General features: G+C 41.4%; 1 protein-coding gene across 1 annotated transcript; it reads left to right on the top strand.

Moving 5' to 3' along the window:
- The first annotated feature begins 14,795 nt into the window (after positions 1-14,795).
- On the top strand, positions 14,796-18,863 carry LOC308101347 (uncharacterized protein). The gene is made up of 5 exons (XM_080450771.1): positions 14,796-14,926; positions 15,626-15,801; positions 16,492-17,709; positions 17,885-17,945; positions 18,289-18,863. Exons 2-5 carry the CDS (start codon positions 15,642-15,644, stop codon positions 18,353-18,355), a joined length of 1,506 nt encoding a protein of 501 aa, XP_080306897.1. The 5' UTR covers positions 14,796-14,926; positions 15,626-15,641; the 3' UTR covers positions 18,356-18,863.

The raw sequence follows: 18,863 nt of genomic DNA, 5'->3' as shown, positions 1-18,863 counted from the left end.
CATCGTCATGAAGAGGTTCATGACAGACCTGGTAGCCAGCTTTAACGTCAGTGAGGAGGTCGTGCGGGTAGGGGTCGCCCAGTTCAGCCGCTTTCCTCAGAAGGAGTTTTATCTCAACGACTTCTACAACGAAGCAGCGGTGAGCCACCAGATCCTCTCCATGAGCCAACTCGGACAAAGAGACAGAAACATGGGACTCGCTCTAGCGTTCATTCAAGACTACTTTCAAGCATCGCGAGGCAGCCGCGGGTTACAAAGCGTGTCCCAGAATCTGGTGCTGATCACGGACGGCCGTTCACGGGACGGCGTGAAGGAGGCAGCCGCGAACCTACGAGCAAAGGGAATAGAGGTGTTTGCCATTGGCGTCGGAGACCCAGATGACCTGGCGCTGCTGCAGATCACTGGCAGCTCTGAGCGGTTGTTCACAGTGCAGACCTTCAGCTCCTTGCCTGACATCAAGCAGAGGGTGGTTCATACCATCTGTAATTCTGCATACATCCCAGAACAGCCTGGTAAAGTTCTTACCATCTGGATTATAATTCTACATAAGTCCCAGACCAACCTGGTAAAGTTAATACCATCTGTAATATACAGTAATTCTACATACGGCCCAGACCAACCTGGTAAAGTTAATACCATCTGTATTCCTACAGTAGTCCCAGACCAACCTGGTAAAGTTAATACCATCTATAATTATACGTCCCAGAACAACCTGGTACAGTTAATACCATCTGTATTCCTACATACGTCCCAAACCAACCTGGTAAAGTTAATACCATCTGTAATAAAATTCTACATGCGTCCCAGAACAACCTGGTAATGTTCATACCATCTGTAATATAATTCTACATACATTAATGTAAGGACTACTTCCAAAATGATTGAGTCAATCTAAATGATCATGATCTCATTTTGTAGCTATAACTCTATAATTTCATATGAAATGAAAAACTGAAAAAAGGAAAGAAAATGCAAATCATGTTTTAAAAAGAACGCCAAATGAATTAATTCTTCCAAGCTATGACACATTATCTTTTATATTACTTGTATTCTATTCTATAAAATTCCATTCTGTCTGACAACTTTTGGTTCAAGCGTACAACTACAATGTTGTGAAACTTATATCTCTGCTATACAGAAACAACCCCAGAGATACAAACAACAGCTCCCACTACACCTGTTACTACACCAGGTGAGTTCGTAAAAGATGCAGGCTACAGTAGCTGCTAAAGCACTGGTGCACAAACTGTGGCTCTAGAATTATTATTATTTTAAGTTTTGTACTTTGTTTGCAGTAAATCACAGTCCAATGACATCCCTAAAGGCACCTTTTGACAAATACTATTTTCTTGTCCCTGCACTGCAGCATGTGCCTCAGACATCAGGGCTGACATTGTATTCTTAGTGGATGAATCTGGGAGCATCGGCAGAGAAAACTTCCTGAAGATCAAGCGGTTCCTCCACAGCTTCATCGAAGGCCTGGCCATTGGTTCAGATAAAGTACGTGTTGGCCTGGCACAATACGGTTATGTGACATATCAGGAGTTCCTACTGAAGGATCACATGGACAAAAGATCTCTACTCAAGCAAGTGGACCGACTCCCCTACCGAGGCGGGGGCACCTACACGGGCAAGGGCATCACATTCCTCCAGACTCGTTACTTCACGAAGGAGGCCGGAAGCCGTGCTGACGAGCGGGTACCTCAGGTGGCTGTGGTGATCACAGACGGGGCCTCACAAGATGCCGTTGTGGTGCCGTCCATGGCCTTGAGGGACCAGGGAGTCATTATGTTTGCCATCGGAGTGGGGGACTATGATGAGGATCAACTCAAGTCCATCGTCAGCCAGCCTCATGAACAGTTTATTGTCAAACTTAATAGCTTCCAGGCTCTGCAGGGAGTGAAGGACCGTCTGCTTCACACTGTGTGTTCCTCTGTTTCTGAATCGCTACCTACTCCTGTCCCAATCCTAGACCGACATGGTAAGTTATTGTGTCCGCCTGGCCGAGACTATGTTTTCGCCCCTGTCCGTCCGTGTGTCATTCCGTCTGTGAGCTAATCTCCAGCACTGTTGCATCGATCGGCGTGAAACTGAGCATGCACACTCCCTGGAGTATGACGTTGTTGTACGGTGAAAATAGCCGATCTGCAAGCTCACAAAATGTCGCAAATTAATACGTTGTCAGCAAAAATAGGATATACATCATGATTTATTGGGAGAAACCAATAGTATATGTTAAATCAGACACTAAGCACCCCTACAGCCCAAATGGAATGTTCCTCTATTGCATAACATATTTTTTGCATGATTTGACTGAGAGATTGGCAGTTGAATCAGACTGATTCGACTGCCAATCTCAGTCGAATCAGTCGAATCATTTTTGGGGGGGGGGGGGTGTGTCCTTAGTCGACTGCCAGTCGACTATTGGCAATTAGTCGCCAATCAGATTCGACTATACAAATCTTTAGTCCTACATACATACAGCCCTGACCAACCTGGTAAAGTTAATACCATCTGTATTCCGACATACGTCCCAGACCAACCTGGTAAAGTTAACACCATCTGTAATTGTCTCCGCCAGGCCGAAAGTCATGGCGAGAGAGTATGTTTTACCCCATGTCCGTCCGTCCGTCCGTCCGTGTGTCCGTCGGTGTGTCCGTCATTCTGTGTGTGTACAGCTAATCTCCGGCACCGTTGGCTTGCTCGCAGTGAAACTGTGCACACACACTCCCTGGATGCCAGAGCATAACCTCTGCCCCAAATTTTTCACATGGGCATTTTATAGCGCCATCAGGAGGCCAATTTGTGTAAAACATATTTTTTGACAGTACTCCTACAGATTTTGTCCAAAAATACAGTAAATCGGTACACAGTATCTCTATAGTCATTAAACGAAATGGGTCTTTCACATTTTTCATATTCCATCCTGATTGGCTAAAAATGTCTTCCAAAGTTTGTAGGAGTGCTCCGTTTTGAACAAAATGCCTCAAATCATGAACACAGCATGCAATTTCCTTGACATTTTCCACGCATATTTCCACTATGCCCAGGAAGAAATGCCACTTGAACATTTTCAAATCAGCCTCATGGTGGCGCTATATCATGCCGATTTGTGTTTTTACCTATAACTGCACCGATCTGTGTAAAACTTTGTAAGCGCACTCCCTAGAGGTCAAGGGAAAAAAATATCACGCACATCGGTACACATTATCTCTATAGTCTCAAAATATCACGCACATCGGTACACATTATCTCTATAGTCATGTGATCAAGACGGATGTGTTTGTGATTTTTCATAGTCCATCCTGATTGGCTAAGTTTGACATCTAAAGTTTGCAGTAGTGGCTTGTTTTTAACAAAATGCCGCAAATCCTGAACGCAGCGTCCGATTGCGGTCAAACTTTGCACGCACAGTCTCACTATGTTGAGGAGCAAATGTCACCCTTTTAACATTGGCCTGTTATAGCGCCACCAGCAGGTCTAATTTAGCAAAACACATTTTTTTAACAAAATGCCACAAATCATGAATGCAGTGTCCGATTGCCGTGCAAGGCCTAAGAAGAAATGGCAACCTTTTCACATTGGCCTATTATAGCGCCACCAGGAGGCCACAATAACCTACCTGACCTGGCGGAGACCTGTGCTCCGAGGAGCACTTTTTCTAGTTCTACATACTGTCCGTCCCAGACCAACCTGGTAAAGTTAATACCATTTGTATTTTCACATACGTCCCAGACCAACCGGGTAAAGTCCATACCATCTGTAATAAAATTCTACATACGTCCCAGAACAACCTGGTAATGTTTATACCATCTGTAATATAATTCTACATACATTAATGTAAGGACTACTTCCACAATTATTGAGTCAATGTAAATGATCATGATCTCATTTTGTAGCTATAATTCTATAATTTCATATGAAATGAAAAAACTGAAAAAAGGAAAGAAAATGCAAATCATGTTCTTGTCCCTGCTCTGCAGCATGTGAAACAGAGACCAGGGCTGACATCGTTTTCTTAGTGGATGAATCTGGGAGCATCGGCCTAAGAAGCTTCAAAAAGGTCCGGCAGTTCCTCCACAGCTTCATGGAAGGTCTGGATGTTGGTTCAGATAAAGTACGGGTTGGCCTGGCACAATACGGTTATGTGCCACATCAGCAGTTCCTACTGAAGGATCACACAGACAAACGGTCTCTACTAGAGGAAGTGGACAGACTCCCCTACCGAGGCGGGGGAACCTACACGGGCAAGGCCATCACGTTCCTCCAGAGTCGTTACTTCACGAAGGAGGCCGGAAGCCGCGCTGACGAGCGGGTACCTCAGGTGGCTGTGGTGATCACAGACGGGGCCTCAGAAGATGACGTTGTGGTGCCGTCCATGGCCTTGAGGAAACAGGGAGTCATTATGTTTTCCATCGGAGTGGGGGACTATGATGAGGATCAACTCAAGTCAATCGTCAACCAGCCCCATGAGCACTTTCTTTTCAAACTTAATAGCTTCCAGGCTCTGCAGGGAGTGAAGGACCGTCTGCTTCACACTGTGTGTTCCTCTGTTTCTGAATCGGTACCTACTCCTGTCCCAATCCCAGACCGACATGGTAAGTTATTGTGTCCGCCTGGCCGAGACTATGTTTTCGCAAAATGTCGCAATATAATACGTTGTGAGCTTGTAGATTTGTAAATTGTCTATTTGAGATTTTATTCATGTTCACGACCTGCCCAAAATAGGGATGCCAGGTTGAAAGTGATTCAGTGTTCATTGGTAATTTAAGTTGTTGTTTTTCCTTTTCATTTAATTATCTCTATGCAGCCATTCATTGCCCAGTGATAGAAGCAAGAAACAACGTTCAAATATTTGGAGACAGCCAGGAGGCAACTTCTGGTCATCAGTGGCGTAACGCAGAATCGCGGGGCCTCCCCGCGGGAGTTTCACGCAAGGCCCACGTACATGCACGCGCGCGCAGTGGTTGTGCATGTGCGTGCACAACCTGCGCACGCGTGCGAAAAATTTCGGGTCTAATTCGGGTCTAATTCGGTCTAATTCGGGTCTAATTCGGGTCTATTTCACCAATATAAATCAACTTTTTTCTTTTTTTTTGCTGTAAAAATATTTGTATCAGCGCAGGCGGGGTCCCGCCTGCTGGTGGCCCCCCCGCACCGCAGCACTTGCTGCCCCTCCGTTACGCCACTGCTGGTCATGTACTCCGGTTTAGTTGCAAGTCATCTGATGAGCTTCTGGATGGACCAGAAAGGATCTACTGTCGTAAAAATGGACGTTGGAGTGGCCGAGCTCCATCATGCATAATGAGTACGTAGGCTATAGTTATTCAGGCTTTAGTAATTTATAAACTTCTTTCCTTTCATCTTCAACCCAGGCACGGCTGACCAAAACACACTTCCTTTTAAATAACACTCAACTTTACTGTCATACAATGCATACGTTGACTTGAAATATTTGGCCCATTATTGATTTGAACTATTTTCTGAAGTACATTTGCATGTGCAGGTGTTCTTCAACAGAGATCAAATGTACAGCACCAGTGCTTGACAATATTGTTGAGTATAATAAAGATCAAACACTCAGGTCTACTGTAGGTGTGATAAAAAGTTTAAACCTTCTCAACCTTCAAAATGTGCAAGAGTACATTCAATTCATTCATGTGATGAAAACATATCTTACAGAGTTTTGATAGTCCATACTATAGTATTTGGCTCTAATTGCCTTCCAAAGTTAGTGGAAGGGGCCTATTTGTCAAAGAAATCCCCCAACCCCAAACACAAACAAAACAAAAAACAGGAATGAAAAGTCTAATCAACCCAAATTCACAGGTTAAAAGTACACAACATCTGTAACTACACAAGGTGAATTCTTTGAAGATAAAGGCTACAGTGGCTAGTATCAATTGCACAGTTTCGCAGCGACCGGGCCAACGGTGCCAGAGATTAGCTGGTGACAGACGGACGGACGGACGGACGGACGGACACACGGACACACGGACACACGGACAGGGGGTAAAACATACTCTCTCGCCATGCCTTACGGCCTGGCGGAGACAATGAAGGCAATTTATTCACTATGGTGAAATGCAGTTAATTAACCTTGAAAATGGTTAAATCGGATGTTTTCTTTTTTATGAATAAATATATACATTCCATTCAAAATTGTAAAAGTTACTTGAGTACAGTGTTGTGACTAACGTTACTGTAACACAACTACTTTTTTGCAGTAATGGGTTTGAACGAGATTAGTGGAGCTCCCTCTGGTGTTGTGCTTGTGTGTGTCTTTAACGTTACTGAAGTAGTTTGACAGGTACAAGTGATGCAGTATTCATCACTTGGGTTATACCTGTTTATCAACTGGGAATTAATTTGAATGTTTATTTTAGCTTCACACAAGGAAGGATATGTAAAGACAAAAAGTTTCTGGGAATTATGTCCCCGTAGCAAAGCCAGTTAGTACACATTCCACATACAAGCAAGCGTTGTCACATTGTCCTGATTAAATTCTGCCTCGTCACCGGTGCTGCATTATAGTTTTGCTCTATCCCCTTCTATTAATAAAACAGAATTGTCCTAAAAGAAAAGACAAATATTCAATAAAGTTGTTCAGGGTCAGTGTGCAAATATGTTGGGCTGGGTATCGAAATTAGGTTCCAAATTAGGTTGCTGGGTACCGGGTACCCATAGTATACAAATCAAATGAAGGAATCAAATCGGAATCAATAAAATCCTAATAATTTATGGGTCCATTATTTCTCCTATAAATAAAGCATACAGCTTTTTTTTAGATACATTTTTGGCTTTCCTATGTGTTGTCATGGAATAAACAGACGAGAGGTTACTATCTATACTTACAATTGGCATGCAGGCGGATTGCACGAGAGGTAACTGGTTTGACTTCGTCTTTCACTGGTTTGACTTCGTCTTTCACCGCTGTTGCCAGATTGTGCGCGAGCAACAAGCAACCAGCTTCATGAAAAAACACAAAGCTGCGCACTGCGCATGCGTCGACGCACTTTCTCTAACCAATTACACCCACTTCACGCTTACAACACCTGGACATGGCAACCCAACCTCAGCACTGCGCATTAGGGGTGTGCCGATACACTAATTTCACCAAACGATACGATACGATATTTGGCTCACAACTTCGATACGATTTCGATACGATACGATACGCACTTTTTTTATTATGAAAAATATATGGGGGAGAAAAAAAGCAAATGCAAACAAATAATTCTGTTTTTGCATTATTCAGATATGCGAACTTGTAGCTTTTCAGCTACAATAGCCGTTTTGAATCCAAATAGGGCAATAGTGGGACACCTGACCCGAAAAAAAAACAACATGTTGTCACCCTTTTCACCTCGGGGCTGTTTGCATGCCTGATTATTTTGTAAAAAAAAAAAAAAAAAAAAAAAAATTTTTTTTTTTTTTTTTTTTTTTTAACGATTTTTTTTTTCTCAAAACGATACATATCGTCACGAAAACGTATCGCGATATATCGCGGGACGATATATCGGCACACCCCTACTGCGCATGCTCAAACGGCTATGTTACACATCCTACCAACAACCTAGCCTGGTAAACCCGACGAGCCTATCAGCGTCGTCGCTCATCGTTCTGTGATTGACAGCAAAAGTTGGCCAATCAGGTGGCGAGTTCGAGTGAGCCCGAATGGATCCGAGTGCAGCCTCAGTGCAGCCGACCAAACACGAACGGCAGCCATTGTTTCTGTGGGCAGTTTTCTCCGCACTTTTCTCCGCTGTTTTAGAACTTCATAAAGCTCTCAAACTTCTTCTTTGAGGCACGGAATTTACTTATAAGATATCGTTTGGATAGAATTTAGTTGTTTCACTTCATATATGTGGTCAATTAATCATGACAGAGCCTATTTAAAAATAAAAATTCAGAGAACCGGCAGGGGCGGGCAGTCACACGCATGTATCCGAATAAGGCAACCTATTTTGGGCATGGCCATCTCAAAAGTCCCGCTGCGTCACATTAGTCGCGGAGGTGGCAAAAATGCACTGCAATTGGCTGAAGGGGAAAAACGATCATTCTTCATGAAAAAAAAAAAACAGCCGATGGAGTCTGCAATGTTTCACGGGGGTCCGCGATGTTTCGCGGGGGTCCCAAGACTGGGAGTAAAATTATTTAAAAAAAATTAAACACTTTTTTGGAAATTTCCCACGATTTTTGAACCCCAAAATAAGCGAGTCCTCGCTTATTTTTGCGCGGACGTAATTTGTTTGTCATTGTGGTGAATGTTGTGTGTGCTGCTGATGTTTGTTGTGTGAAGCTTAATGTCAGAGTGTTTGTGTTCATCTTGCATGCGTGGCTGTGGCTTTACAGTTTTCCTTCGCCATGTCTGTAGGTCACGGCCTGGAGACCCCAGGGTCTCCAGGGACCCCTAGGGGGGGGGGGTGGGGGGGGCGGACCCTCTGGGTATTTTTTTAATTTATTTTTTATCCCATGATTTTGTACCCCCAAACGATATTTTCTTTTGGGAGGTGGGGGGGTTCTAGCTCATTATATTTCAAGTTTTCAACAATTATTGATGTAAAAGTAGTGTTCATTTAAACACCATGTACATGTAGGACAAAAGGTTTCAGCATTGGCTCTAACTCAGGTACTACTAATATATACAGTTATTTACTTAAGATAACACTTGACAAAATTAAGTATTTATTTATTTTAAGTATTATATTTTTCTAAACATTTTAAACATTTTCCCCTTCTTTTCACCTTTATGGAACCGAAATGGGGAATCTGTAAGAACCGGAATCGATAAGCAGAATCTTAATCGGAACCGGATTTGATTTAATCCAAACGATACACGATGGCTTTGACCTAGTTTACAGGTACAGGTACATTTCCTTTTTTAAAGGGATAACACGATGAATTTTAACTTTTTCTTCTTTTTTGTGTGTTTTTGGTCTCCCCTACCTCTCTTCTATCCCCAAAAATACCCCAGTTTGAACACTCAGGCTTTCACAGCAAATCTGGGGTTTTCTGTAAATTGGTCTCAAAACAGGCCAAACTGATTTGCACCCTGACGTGACGTCACGTCAGGGTACAATCCCTCCCGTTTTTCAGTTCCAAAAAAAAAAATATATATATATTTTTTATTTTATTATTGTTTATTATTTTTGAGTGTTGGGTTTTTATTGCCTTCTACCAGAAATACATCAGAAACCGGTTAGTTGGTTGGTTTTGCAGCTCAATTTAATATTCTCAATGCAGTATACTGTATATTCATTCATTTTCAAGCATGCAGACATGAACTGAAAACAGGGGACACAGACACAGACACAGACACAGACACAGACACAGACACAGACACAGACACAGACACAGACACAGACACAGACACAGACACAGTGTGTATGTAATCTAGTTGTGGGTGTATCTCACCTTTGGAATAAAATGATGTGCACATTGTACTCTAATTATACTTCTCTTCCTCATATTTGCTTTATTACTCTACCTCTTGATGACATCAATGATAAACAGTAAATGACCAGTTTTTTTCGGTGTGAATAGACAATGACATGTATGAATAAAAACATGGTTTTAAGAAAACTGGACTGGAGCCAAGGAATGTTAGATGTTAGACGGAAAGAAAGAAAGAAAACCAATCCAACTTGTTTCATCGTGGATGCAGATCAGCTTAATGAACTAACCTCTGTGGATGGGATGGAACAGGGGAAAACCTGTTCTATTGTTCAAGGAAACAGCGACAGCTCTTTTCCCCATCACCATTGACCAATTTCAGCACAAAGAAGCAACATTTGAAAAACAAGTTTTCAAATGTCCAACATTCAGTCACTATACTGCAGGTGCATTCAGGCAGTAATGTAAAACTTTACATTTGTTCATACTTTATAGAAGAAGGATGATGCATTGTCTAAAAGTAACAAGGACAGGAGTGTTATCATAATAATAATAATAATAATAATAATAATACCTGGAATTTATATAGTGCTTTTCTAAGTACTCAAAGTCGGAGAAAATAAAACTTTATCCCATATTAAAATTGGCTTAAGGGAGGGCTGGCCGGCCGGCCGGTGGGTGGGACGGACATAGGTGTGAGGGCCGCGTAGCAGCCTGAACTCTAGATGTGAGGGCCGCGTAGCAGCCTGAACTCTAGCTGTGAGGGCTGCATAGCAGCCTGAACTCTAGATGTGAGGGCCGCGTAGCAGCCTGAACTCTAGATGTGAGGGCCGCGTAGCAGCCTGAACTCTAGCTGTGAGGGCTGCATAGCAGCCTGAACTCTAGATGTGAGGGCCGCGTAGCAGCCTGAACTCTAGCTGTGAGGGCTGCATAGCAGCCTGAACTCTAGATGTGAGGGCCGCGTAGCAGCCTGAACTCTAGCTGTGAGGGCTGCATAGCAGCCTGAACTCTAGATGTGAGGGCCGCGTAGCAGCCTGAACTCTAGATGTGAGGGCCGCGTAGCAAAAAAATCAGGTAAGCAAATAAGAAAGAATTAAAAGCAATACAACACTAAAAACAAGAGTTGAAATCAACTCGGATATACCAAAGAACTTACATGGGCCTGGTTTACGCCCAGCTGCTGAGTCAGACTGACACCATCCTGGACTGAAGGGGGCAGACTGGCCCGGGCCTCCTTGAAATCTGCTGCATTAGTGAGGAGGTGGTCACGGTAGACCACACAGCTATTACAAGGGTCCCCAACGAGGACCTTCTCCATTAGCTGCTTGAATGTGGCGGGGGAGTTGCATAGGCCAAACAGCATGCCCTGGAATTGCTATAACCCTTGTTTGATGTAAATGGCACAAAGTATGGTGCCTTCTAGTAACCATACTAGTATAGTGCAGTGGTGGAAAAAAGTACTCACATTTCTTACTTAAGTAAAAGTGTCAATACTGCAATGTAGAAATACTCTGTTACAAGTAAAAGTCTGCGTAATCAAATTTTACTTGAGTAAAAGTACAAAAGTACTGGTATCAAAATATACTTAAAGAACGAAAGTAAAAGTATACTCATTATTAAGTTTTCAAATGTATATATATTTTTTGAAAATAGCAGATCTACAAGCTCACAATGTGTCACATCGCGACGCATTGTGAGCTTGTAGATCTGCTATTTTCAAAAGATTTTCAAATGGCCAAAATGTATATAGGGCTGAAGTGGAGTATTGTATGTTTTGTAATAATAATCAAAATCTACAAAGTAACTAGTAACTAAAGTTTTCAAATAATTGTAGTGGAGTATTTGCCTCTGAGATCTAGTGGAGTAGAAGTAAAATTATTGAAAATTGGAAATACTCCAGTAGAGTAAAAATACCCCAAAACTGTACTTAAGTACAGTACTTAGTTACTTTACACCACCGGCCACTGGTATACTGTAAGTCGAGCCTCTGGCATAGCTCATCCTATCAGCATTAGCTGGGAAGATGTTCTTGTACTGTCCACCTGTTTAACGCAGAGTTCCCCGGTTCTCCACACCGGTAGTACTGTAGCTATTGTAGCATGGACTCTGTGTCAGCTTCTATTGAGGCCATCGTGGAATATCCATGGAGGGCTGGACATGCAGATACGGTCTCAAAGACTGAAAGAAACCCTGTTTTTCCAAATAAATGAAAAATAAATGGTTAAAAATGAACATAAATCAGTGATATTAATCACAACACATAGATCCCCATGGCAAGTAACAGCACAGTAACACATCAATATAACAAAGACATTCCCATGAGGCCTGCTGGGAAATCCCTCATCAGCCATGCTCTTTATAGGCCCTAGGTTACTCAACCAGTGTTGATTTCGTCGACTAAAGCCATGACGAAAAATGATCGTCGACAACCTTTTTTGACTGACGAAAACGAAATAAAAACGAAATAAAAACTAAGCTCTGAAGACTAAAACTAAGACTAAATATATTGACAATTTCGTCAACTAAAAACTAGACTAAAATGTTGGTGAGGGACGAGTGGAGAAGAGATCCAGTAGAACTAAAAGACAAGTCATTTTATCAGGAGTTGCTCTCTGAAAATAGCAAATCTACAAGCTCACAACGCGTCGTGTTGCGACGCATTGTGAGCTTGTAGATCGGCTATTTTCAGCATGCAACCAAGTGTAAAATCAGCCACAAAATTGGCACTGAGTGAAAAAAATGGGTTACAAAATTGTGGGATACAAACTTTAGTAATTTTTTTTTTGTAAAATTAGCCATTACGACGCAATCAAGGCACCTCCAAAATGCATTTTAGTCAACTAAATCAAATGTACATTTAGTCGACTATAATCTTATGATATTTAGTTGACTAAAACTAGACAAAAACTGAATGAAAATTTGCTGTCAAAATCAACGCTGTACTCAACAGGTAATGAACGGCGGGGTGGGTATGTTTTGCTTTAGTGCTTAGTTGGGGTAAAACGATTGGTCAAAATGTCAGCAGCAATGAGCTCGCCTTGCTAGACTTTTTGCCAAAATGTTGTTAATTCACTTGTCCTTCTGAGTGCCCTGCTTCTATGGTGAGCGTTATATTCTAGTCTTGTGGACAGATAGACACTTGTCTGTAGCGTCATTTGTTTAACCTATACCTGGTGTCCCAAACTCTTGAAAAACTCAAAAATAGCAGATATACAAGCTCACAACTCGTGAGCTTGTATATTTCCTATTGTTGAACATTTTTGAATAGGGCTTAAGTGGTTAATTCTATTTTATTGATTTGGAGCAGTGGAAAAAGTAAAATCGTGTGCTCAAAACAGAGATGTTGTAAAGAAAGCGAGGCGTGAAAGATCATATTGTTATGAGAGATTGTTAGAAGAATGTTCTGAATGTTATACATGTGTTATATGTGTTATTGTCACTATACGTGGAAAAGTGGGCTTTTGACTGTTAAGTCTAAATGGATGTAGGCCTATAATGATAATGTGTAGGGCATAGAATAACAACAACAACATTTCTATTTATAAAGCACTTACATAATGAATAATAAAGAGGTTCATCATGCAGGGCTAAAATGTTTTTTGCAAGATGACATTGCAAAAACAGGAAAATAAACCAGTCTGGTCTGTACTGTGGTTTCCCCTAAACACTGCCAAACAAGGAACTCACTCAGGGTGATCGAATCGACAGACAGACACCCCCCATGTCAAAGGATTTGTTTTCAGGGGAATTAAAAGGTGATAAACATTTGTCTCAGCATGTACCTAGAGCCCCCCCATAATAACTTAACCTAACATGGAACTAGCGATGCTATTCTGGGCATGTCATCATCATCATCATCATCATCATCATCATCATCATCATCATCATCATCATAAGTATTGCACCTTTCATGCAATGCAGCTCAAAGTGCTTTGCAGAAAACATTTAAGAGATAAAACAAAAGTGTTTTACAGGAAAAAGAAGGATGGTGCCAAGATGAGAGAACATATTACTCCAGTTTTAGCATCACTACATTGGCTCCCGGTTGTTTTTAGGATTGATTTAAAAATTATTTTACTTGTTTATAAAGCTCTCAATGGTCTGGCCCCCTCCTACCTCTATGACCTCCTCCCTAGATACGTTCCAAACCGCCCCCTCAGGTCTTCTAGTGCTGGCCTACTCGAAGTGCCTGAAATGTCGAACAGGCGAAGCAGCATTCTGCTTCTACGGCCTGAAATGTCGAACAGGCGAAGTAGCATTCTGCTTCTACGGCCTGAAATGTCGAACACGGCGAAGCAGCATTCTGCTTCTACGGTCCGACGGCTTGGAATAAACTCCCATTACACATAAGAAAGGCACCCTCTGCTCTTCTAAATCTCTGTGTTGTTATAGTCTGTATAGTTTTGCTCACTGCCCCTCACTGCCTGTTATGTATTGCTTTAGCCATTATTTGTATGCCATTGTTTTTTGCCACTGTTTCTATTGTGTATTTTATAGAAAAAAATGTTTTTTTTGCTCTGTAAAGCACTTTGAGCTGCATTTATGTCATGAAAGGTGCTATATAAATAAAGTCGGGCTTTGGACCCCAGCCAATGAAGTTTAGGCTTTAAGCGGTTAAGTGGTTGCACAATCGTTTTGAACGTACATCCTGATCACAGACACTTGACTTGGTTAGTATTTATATATATATATATATATATATACACACACACACACACACACACACACACACACACACACACACACACACACACACACACACACACACACACACAGGTTTGTATAACTATACTTGTGAGGACATAAAAATGTAGGTTGACAATTTTATGCCGTAAGCCTAGAGTCGAAAAATACCAGATCTACAAGCTCACAATGCCTTGCGCTTGATATGTGTTGTGAGCTTGTAGATCGGCTATTTTTCAGTGCACAACACCAGCTTGCAATTAAGTATAAATCAGGCATAACTCTATCTCTAATCCCTAAACCTAACTTCTAAAAATGTTATCCTAAACCTATACCACAACCTGAATCTTTTTGTCGTCGGAAACATATCTCTAAAAATATTTTTTTAAACCATAAAACAACTTATTTTTTTCTTGTGAGGACCAGAGAAATGGTGCTCACAATTTCAATTTCTTGTATACTATACTCGTGGAGACATTTGGTTAGTAATGCAAACACACACACACACACACACACACACACACACACACACACACACACACACACACACACACACACACACACACACACACACACACACACACACACACACACACACACACACACACGTATGACCGTGGTATGACACAGCAAACACAAACAACAGTCAGAGATGGACTCACATATTTCACATTGTGTGTATTGAGCGTAATGTTCCAGGAAGGAAAAAGAACAAAAGAGAAAACCTTATAGGTAGGGCCCTGTGGGAGGATCTTGATGTTCAGGATAAAAGTTGTTGGAGGTATTATTAAGAGACAAGAAAGCAATTCCAATCACCCTACACACAGAGGGATTAGCTCTACAAGAGGTAAGGTTTCGTATTAAGGATGGTGAAGTCCATATTCTTTTTTTTATGGTACAATTGGGTGCGTGTGTGTGTGTGTTTGAAAACAAAATTATATATATGCATATACACACACACACATATATATATATATATATATATATATATATATATATATATATATATATATATATATATATATACACACAGTATATACATATATATTATTATTTTGATTGTTTCATTGCTTTATTGACAAAAAAACATGACAATACATTTGTCTATATCTGTCAAAAGATAAAACACAAAAAAAGCCCTTAAGCTTTTTCCCATCGTGGTCGTTTGAGTGCAAAAAAAATTGTGTGTGTAAATTGAGTGCCTTGTGTTTGGGGGGTAGAAGAGATATACAGAGAAATATAATCAGTAATGAATACATTTGTGCAATTTCAAAGTACTAAGTAAAATAGTGAAGAACAACAATACCGTAAAATAAAACTGTTTCAACTAATCTCATTGAAAATGGACCTTGAACTCATAGAAAGGAACATGGTGGATACTGCAGCAAGAAAACTAAAGTAAAACTATCAGGGGAAAGATTGATTGATTGATTAATTGATTGATCGATCGCTTGATTGATCGATCAGTTGGTTTTTAAGTAAAAAATGTGAGTACTTTTTCCACCACTGATGGTTATGGACAATTATATCTTTTCACTTTCTCCAGAGAACTTGTAGCCAACATGAAGCTGCAGCTACTGGTGGTGTTGGCCGTAGTGGTCCTAGTTCCCAGCCTGTCTGAGGGACGGAGGGTCTCCAGGTGTGAGCTAAAGGAAGAACTTGGAGATGCAATTGTTCTACGTGGTAGACTGAATCGGCTAAAGAACTACGTTTTGGCTAGAGGTGAGATCTTATGGTGGTGTGTTTGACATAATACTGAAAGTCACCAGCTCAACTCTCTGGAATAGCTGGACATACGTAGGCAGGAAAAGTGAAGTTAACCTACAAATTAGGTTAAGTTATGAGCTCTGGTAAATGAATAAGCACCTCCTGATGTTTTGTGTTGGATAAAATATATTGGTCATTATTCATTAGAGTTTTAGATGATTAGGAAATTCTATCAACCACTTCATTCAGTATTGAGAATATACAGTACTACCGTATATGGTAACACTTGCTCATAAGGTACCCGAAATTAACGCTTAATTTATGATTACTTAATACATTATTTAAGCATTAATTAAGCGTTAATTAAGCATTAATTAAGCATTAATTTAACATGAATTCCTTGTAATTCATCATTAATTAACAGCATTAGTTAATCATTAGTTAAGCAAAGTTACTTAATACACGATTTAAGTGTTAATTTAGCGTTAATTAAGCGTTAATTAAGCATTAATTAAGCATTAATTCCTTGTAATTAATACATGAATTACAAGGAATTCATGCTTAATTAATGCTTAATTAATGCTTAATTAACGCTTAAATAATGTGATCATATATAAAGATGTAACGATTTTATAATGTATTTTGTCTTTCCTGCTTCGTGTTCCCCCCTTCCTACCGTCTTTGATTCTGGATGGCTTGGTACAGTTATCACTGAAGTGGAGTGGAGAAGCCACAGACGTTTATATACTAGCCGTGTGAGAGTATTTGGCAAACGCAGACCTCAAAAGAAGCCAACAACAACAACAACAGTGGCAACAACCACGACTACCCTACCAACAACCACGACTACCCTACCACCAACAACCACGACTACCCTACCACCAACAACCACGACTACCCTACCACCAACAACCATGACTACCCTAGCAACAACCACGACTACCCTACCACCAACAACCACGACTACCCTACCACCAACAACCACGACTACCCTACCACCAACAACCACGACTACACTACCAACAACCACGACTACACTACCAACAACCACGACTACCCTACCAACAACCACGACTACCCTACCACCAACAACCTCGACTACCCTACCAACAACCACGACTACCCTACCAACAACCACGACTACCCTACCAGCAACCACGACTACCCTACCAACAACCACGACTACCCTACCAGCAACCACAAGGCCAAACCCAACGCCACCTGCAGTCACAGGGACAAGACCACCACCCGTCCGCCCAACAACCAACCATCCTAACCCAACGCCACCCGCAGTCACAGGAACTAGACCACCCGGCGTCCGCCCAACAACCGACCAGCCTGACCCAACGCCACCCGCAGTCACAGGAACAAACCGGCCTAACCCAACGCCACCCGCAGTCACAGGAACAAGACCACCAACCGTAGTGGTCGAAACAAGTCCGACTGTCGGACCACAAACCACTCAACTTCAGCCCAGACGAGCCGGTAGTGATGAAGAGGACGGCGCTCCTGATGAAGAGAATGATGATAGTGAGGTAGAGGAGAATGCCGGTAGTGATGAAGAGGACGACGGTGCTCCTGATGAACAGAATGATGATAGCGAGGTAGAGGAGGATGGTGGTGTTGATGATGAAGAAGAGGACGGTGGTGGTGATGATGCAGAGGAGGATGAGGCTGGTGATGATGAAGAGGATTATGATGATGAGGATGATGTGAGTGAGGAAAACACAGAGGAAGGTGGTAGCAGGAAGAAGAGGTCGATAAGGCGAAGTGGATCCAGACGTAAGGTACTAAGACCCTGGGTAAGGCGCAGGCCCAGACGCTGGTCCATTGGTTTCTATGGAGTTTTCCAACTGAACGATGCTGTCTACTGTAACTCAGGCTACAGGCGGTCCCGGAACATCTGCCAAACAGACTGCAGTGGTGAGTCTACAGGCCCCTCTAAACCTTTGTCTTAAACGGTTCGATCTGTGGAAATCATTCTGAATAATGCATTGCATGATTTTAAAAGATTCATTTTCATTGTCAGAAGTGCTTTAAATTGGTAGCAGGTTTAGGTTTGCATATTTAAGCCTGTTTTTTCCCCCCACCCCTGTAGCCTTCACTGACGATGACATCAGTGATGATATTGCCTGCTTTGTGAAGTCTCGTGCCTGGCTGTAAGTACAATACCTTAACACTTTGTAGCACAGAGTCCACATTATGTTACTAAGCATAGAATGCATGCCATGCATTGACAGTAGAGTCTTAGAGCAAACTTATATAATTAAAACCACAAAATGTGCAAAGGATAAACCACCCTTTGTTGTTCACCCAAACTTTAATTTATTTGCCATTTCTTTCTTTGCAATCACTCAGATGGCACCCAAGATGTCTGTCTGCTTATCAATAGAAATCTGTGTAAACTGTGCATCTTTTCAGAACAGTTATCAGAGATAGAAATATGGGAAAGATTATATGCTGACAAATTAATAATAACTCATTATGTTTTGTTTCAAACAGGAGATATTTCAAGCTAAGCCGGCGGAGGCCTCGTCCTCGGTGGGACTTCTTTGCAGATTGCCAGTGAGCAGCTATCAGTGAAAAACTCATTTCACCTGTTTACGCCTGTAAACCTGTGACGTGTCAATAAAGTTGATTCTGATTCTGATAGAGACACCTTGCAAGCAAGAATGAAAAACAAAAAAGTAGATGGTGTGCCAAGAATGATTTAATGGTCTTTCAGTATGAGTGGGCTTCTTTTATCTCATAACCATTATAAAGTTGTAATCAGCTAGAAGAGTAAAGTAATCCATCCATACTATACTATACATATGTGATCATTAATATTATGTTTTATTATTTGTTGTTGATTTGTATATGAAATGTCTATTTTTAAAGAACATACCATACAGAATACAGTTATAACAAGCAAGTATACTAAAACATGAATATCATATTACATACTTCTGTAGTAACCCTAAGCCTACCCGTTAGCATCTCTTATCTGCTCTCTCAAACCTGTTAACAATGATCTTTCCTGTTATTTTGTTTGCCTTGTCATATAAAGGGAACCCAAATAAAACCTCATTTGGTCA

This window comes from Gymnoscopelus braueri, assembly GCF_963280865.1.
Source record: "Gymnoscopelus braueri genome assembly, chromosome: 2".
NCBI lineage: Eukaryota > Metazoa > Chordata > Actinopteri > Myctophiformes > Myctophidae > Gymnoscopelus > Gymnoscopelus braueri.
Note: the sequence above shows the minus strand (reverse complement) of the source record. Positions and strands in the feature narration are given on the sequence as shown.

Bases quoted from the DNA above. Each gene is read 5' to 3' on its own strand.
- LOC308101347 (XM_080450771.1), top strand. From the start codon at position 15,642: ATGAAGCTGCAGCTACTGGTGGTGTTGGCCGTAGTGGTCCTAGTTCCC. The intron at 15,802-16,491 runs GTGAGATCTTAT...GGCTTGGTACAG, and splicing joins GAACTACGTTTTGGCTAGAG to TTATCACTGAAGTGGAGTGG. The intron at 17,946-18,288 runs GTAAGTACAATA...TGTTTCAAACAG, and splicing joins GTGAAGTCTCGTGCCTGGCT to GAGATATTTCAAGCTAAGCC.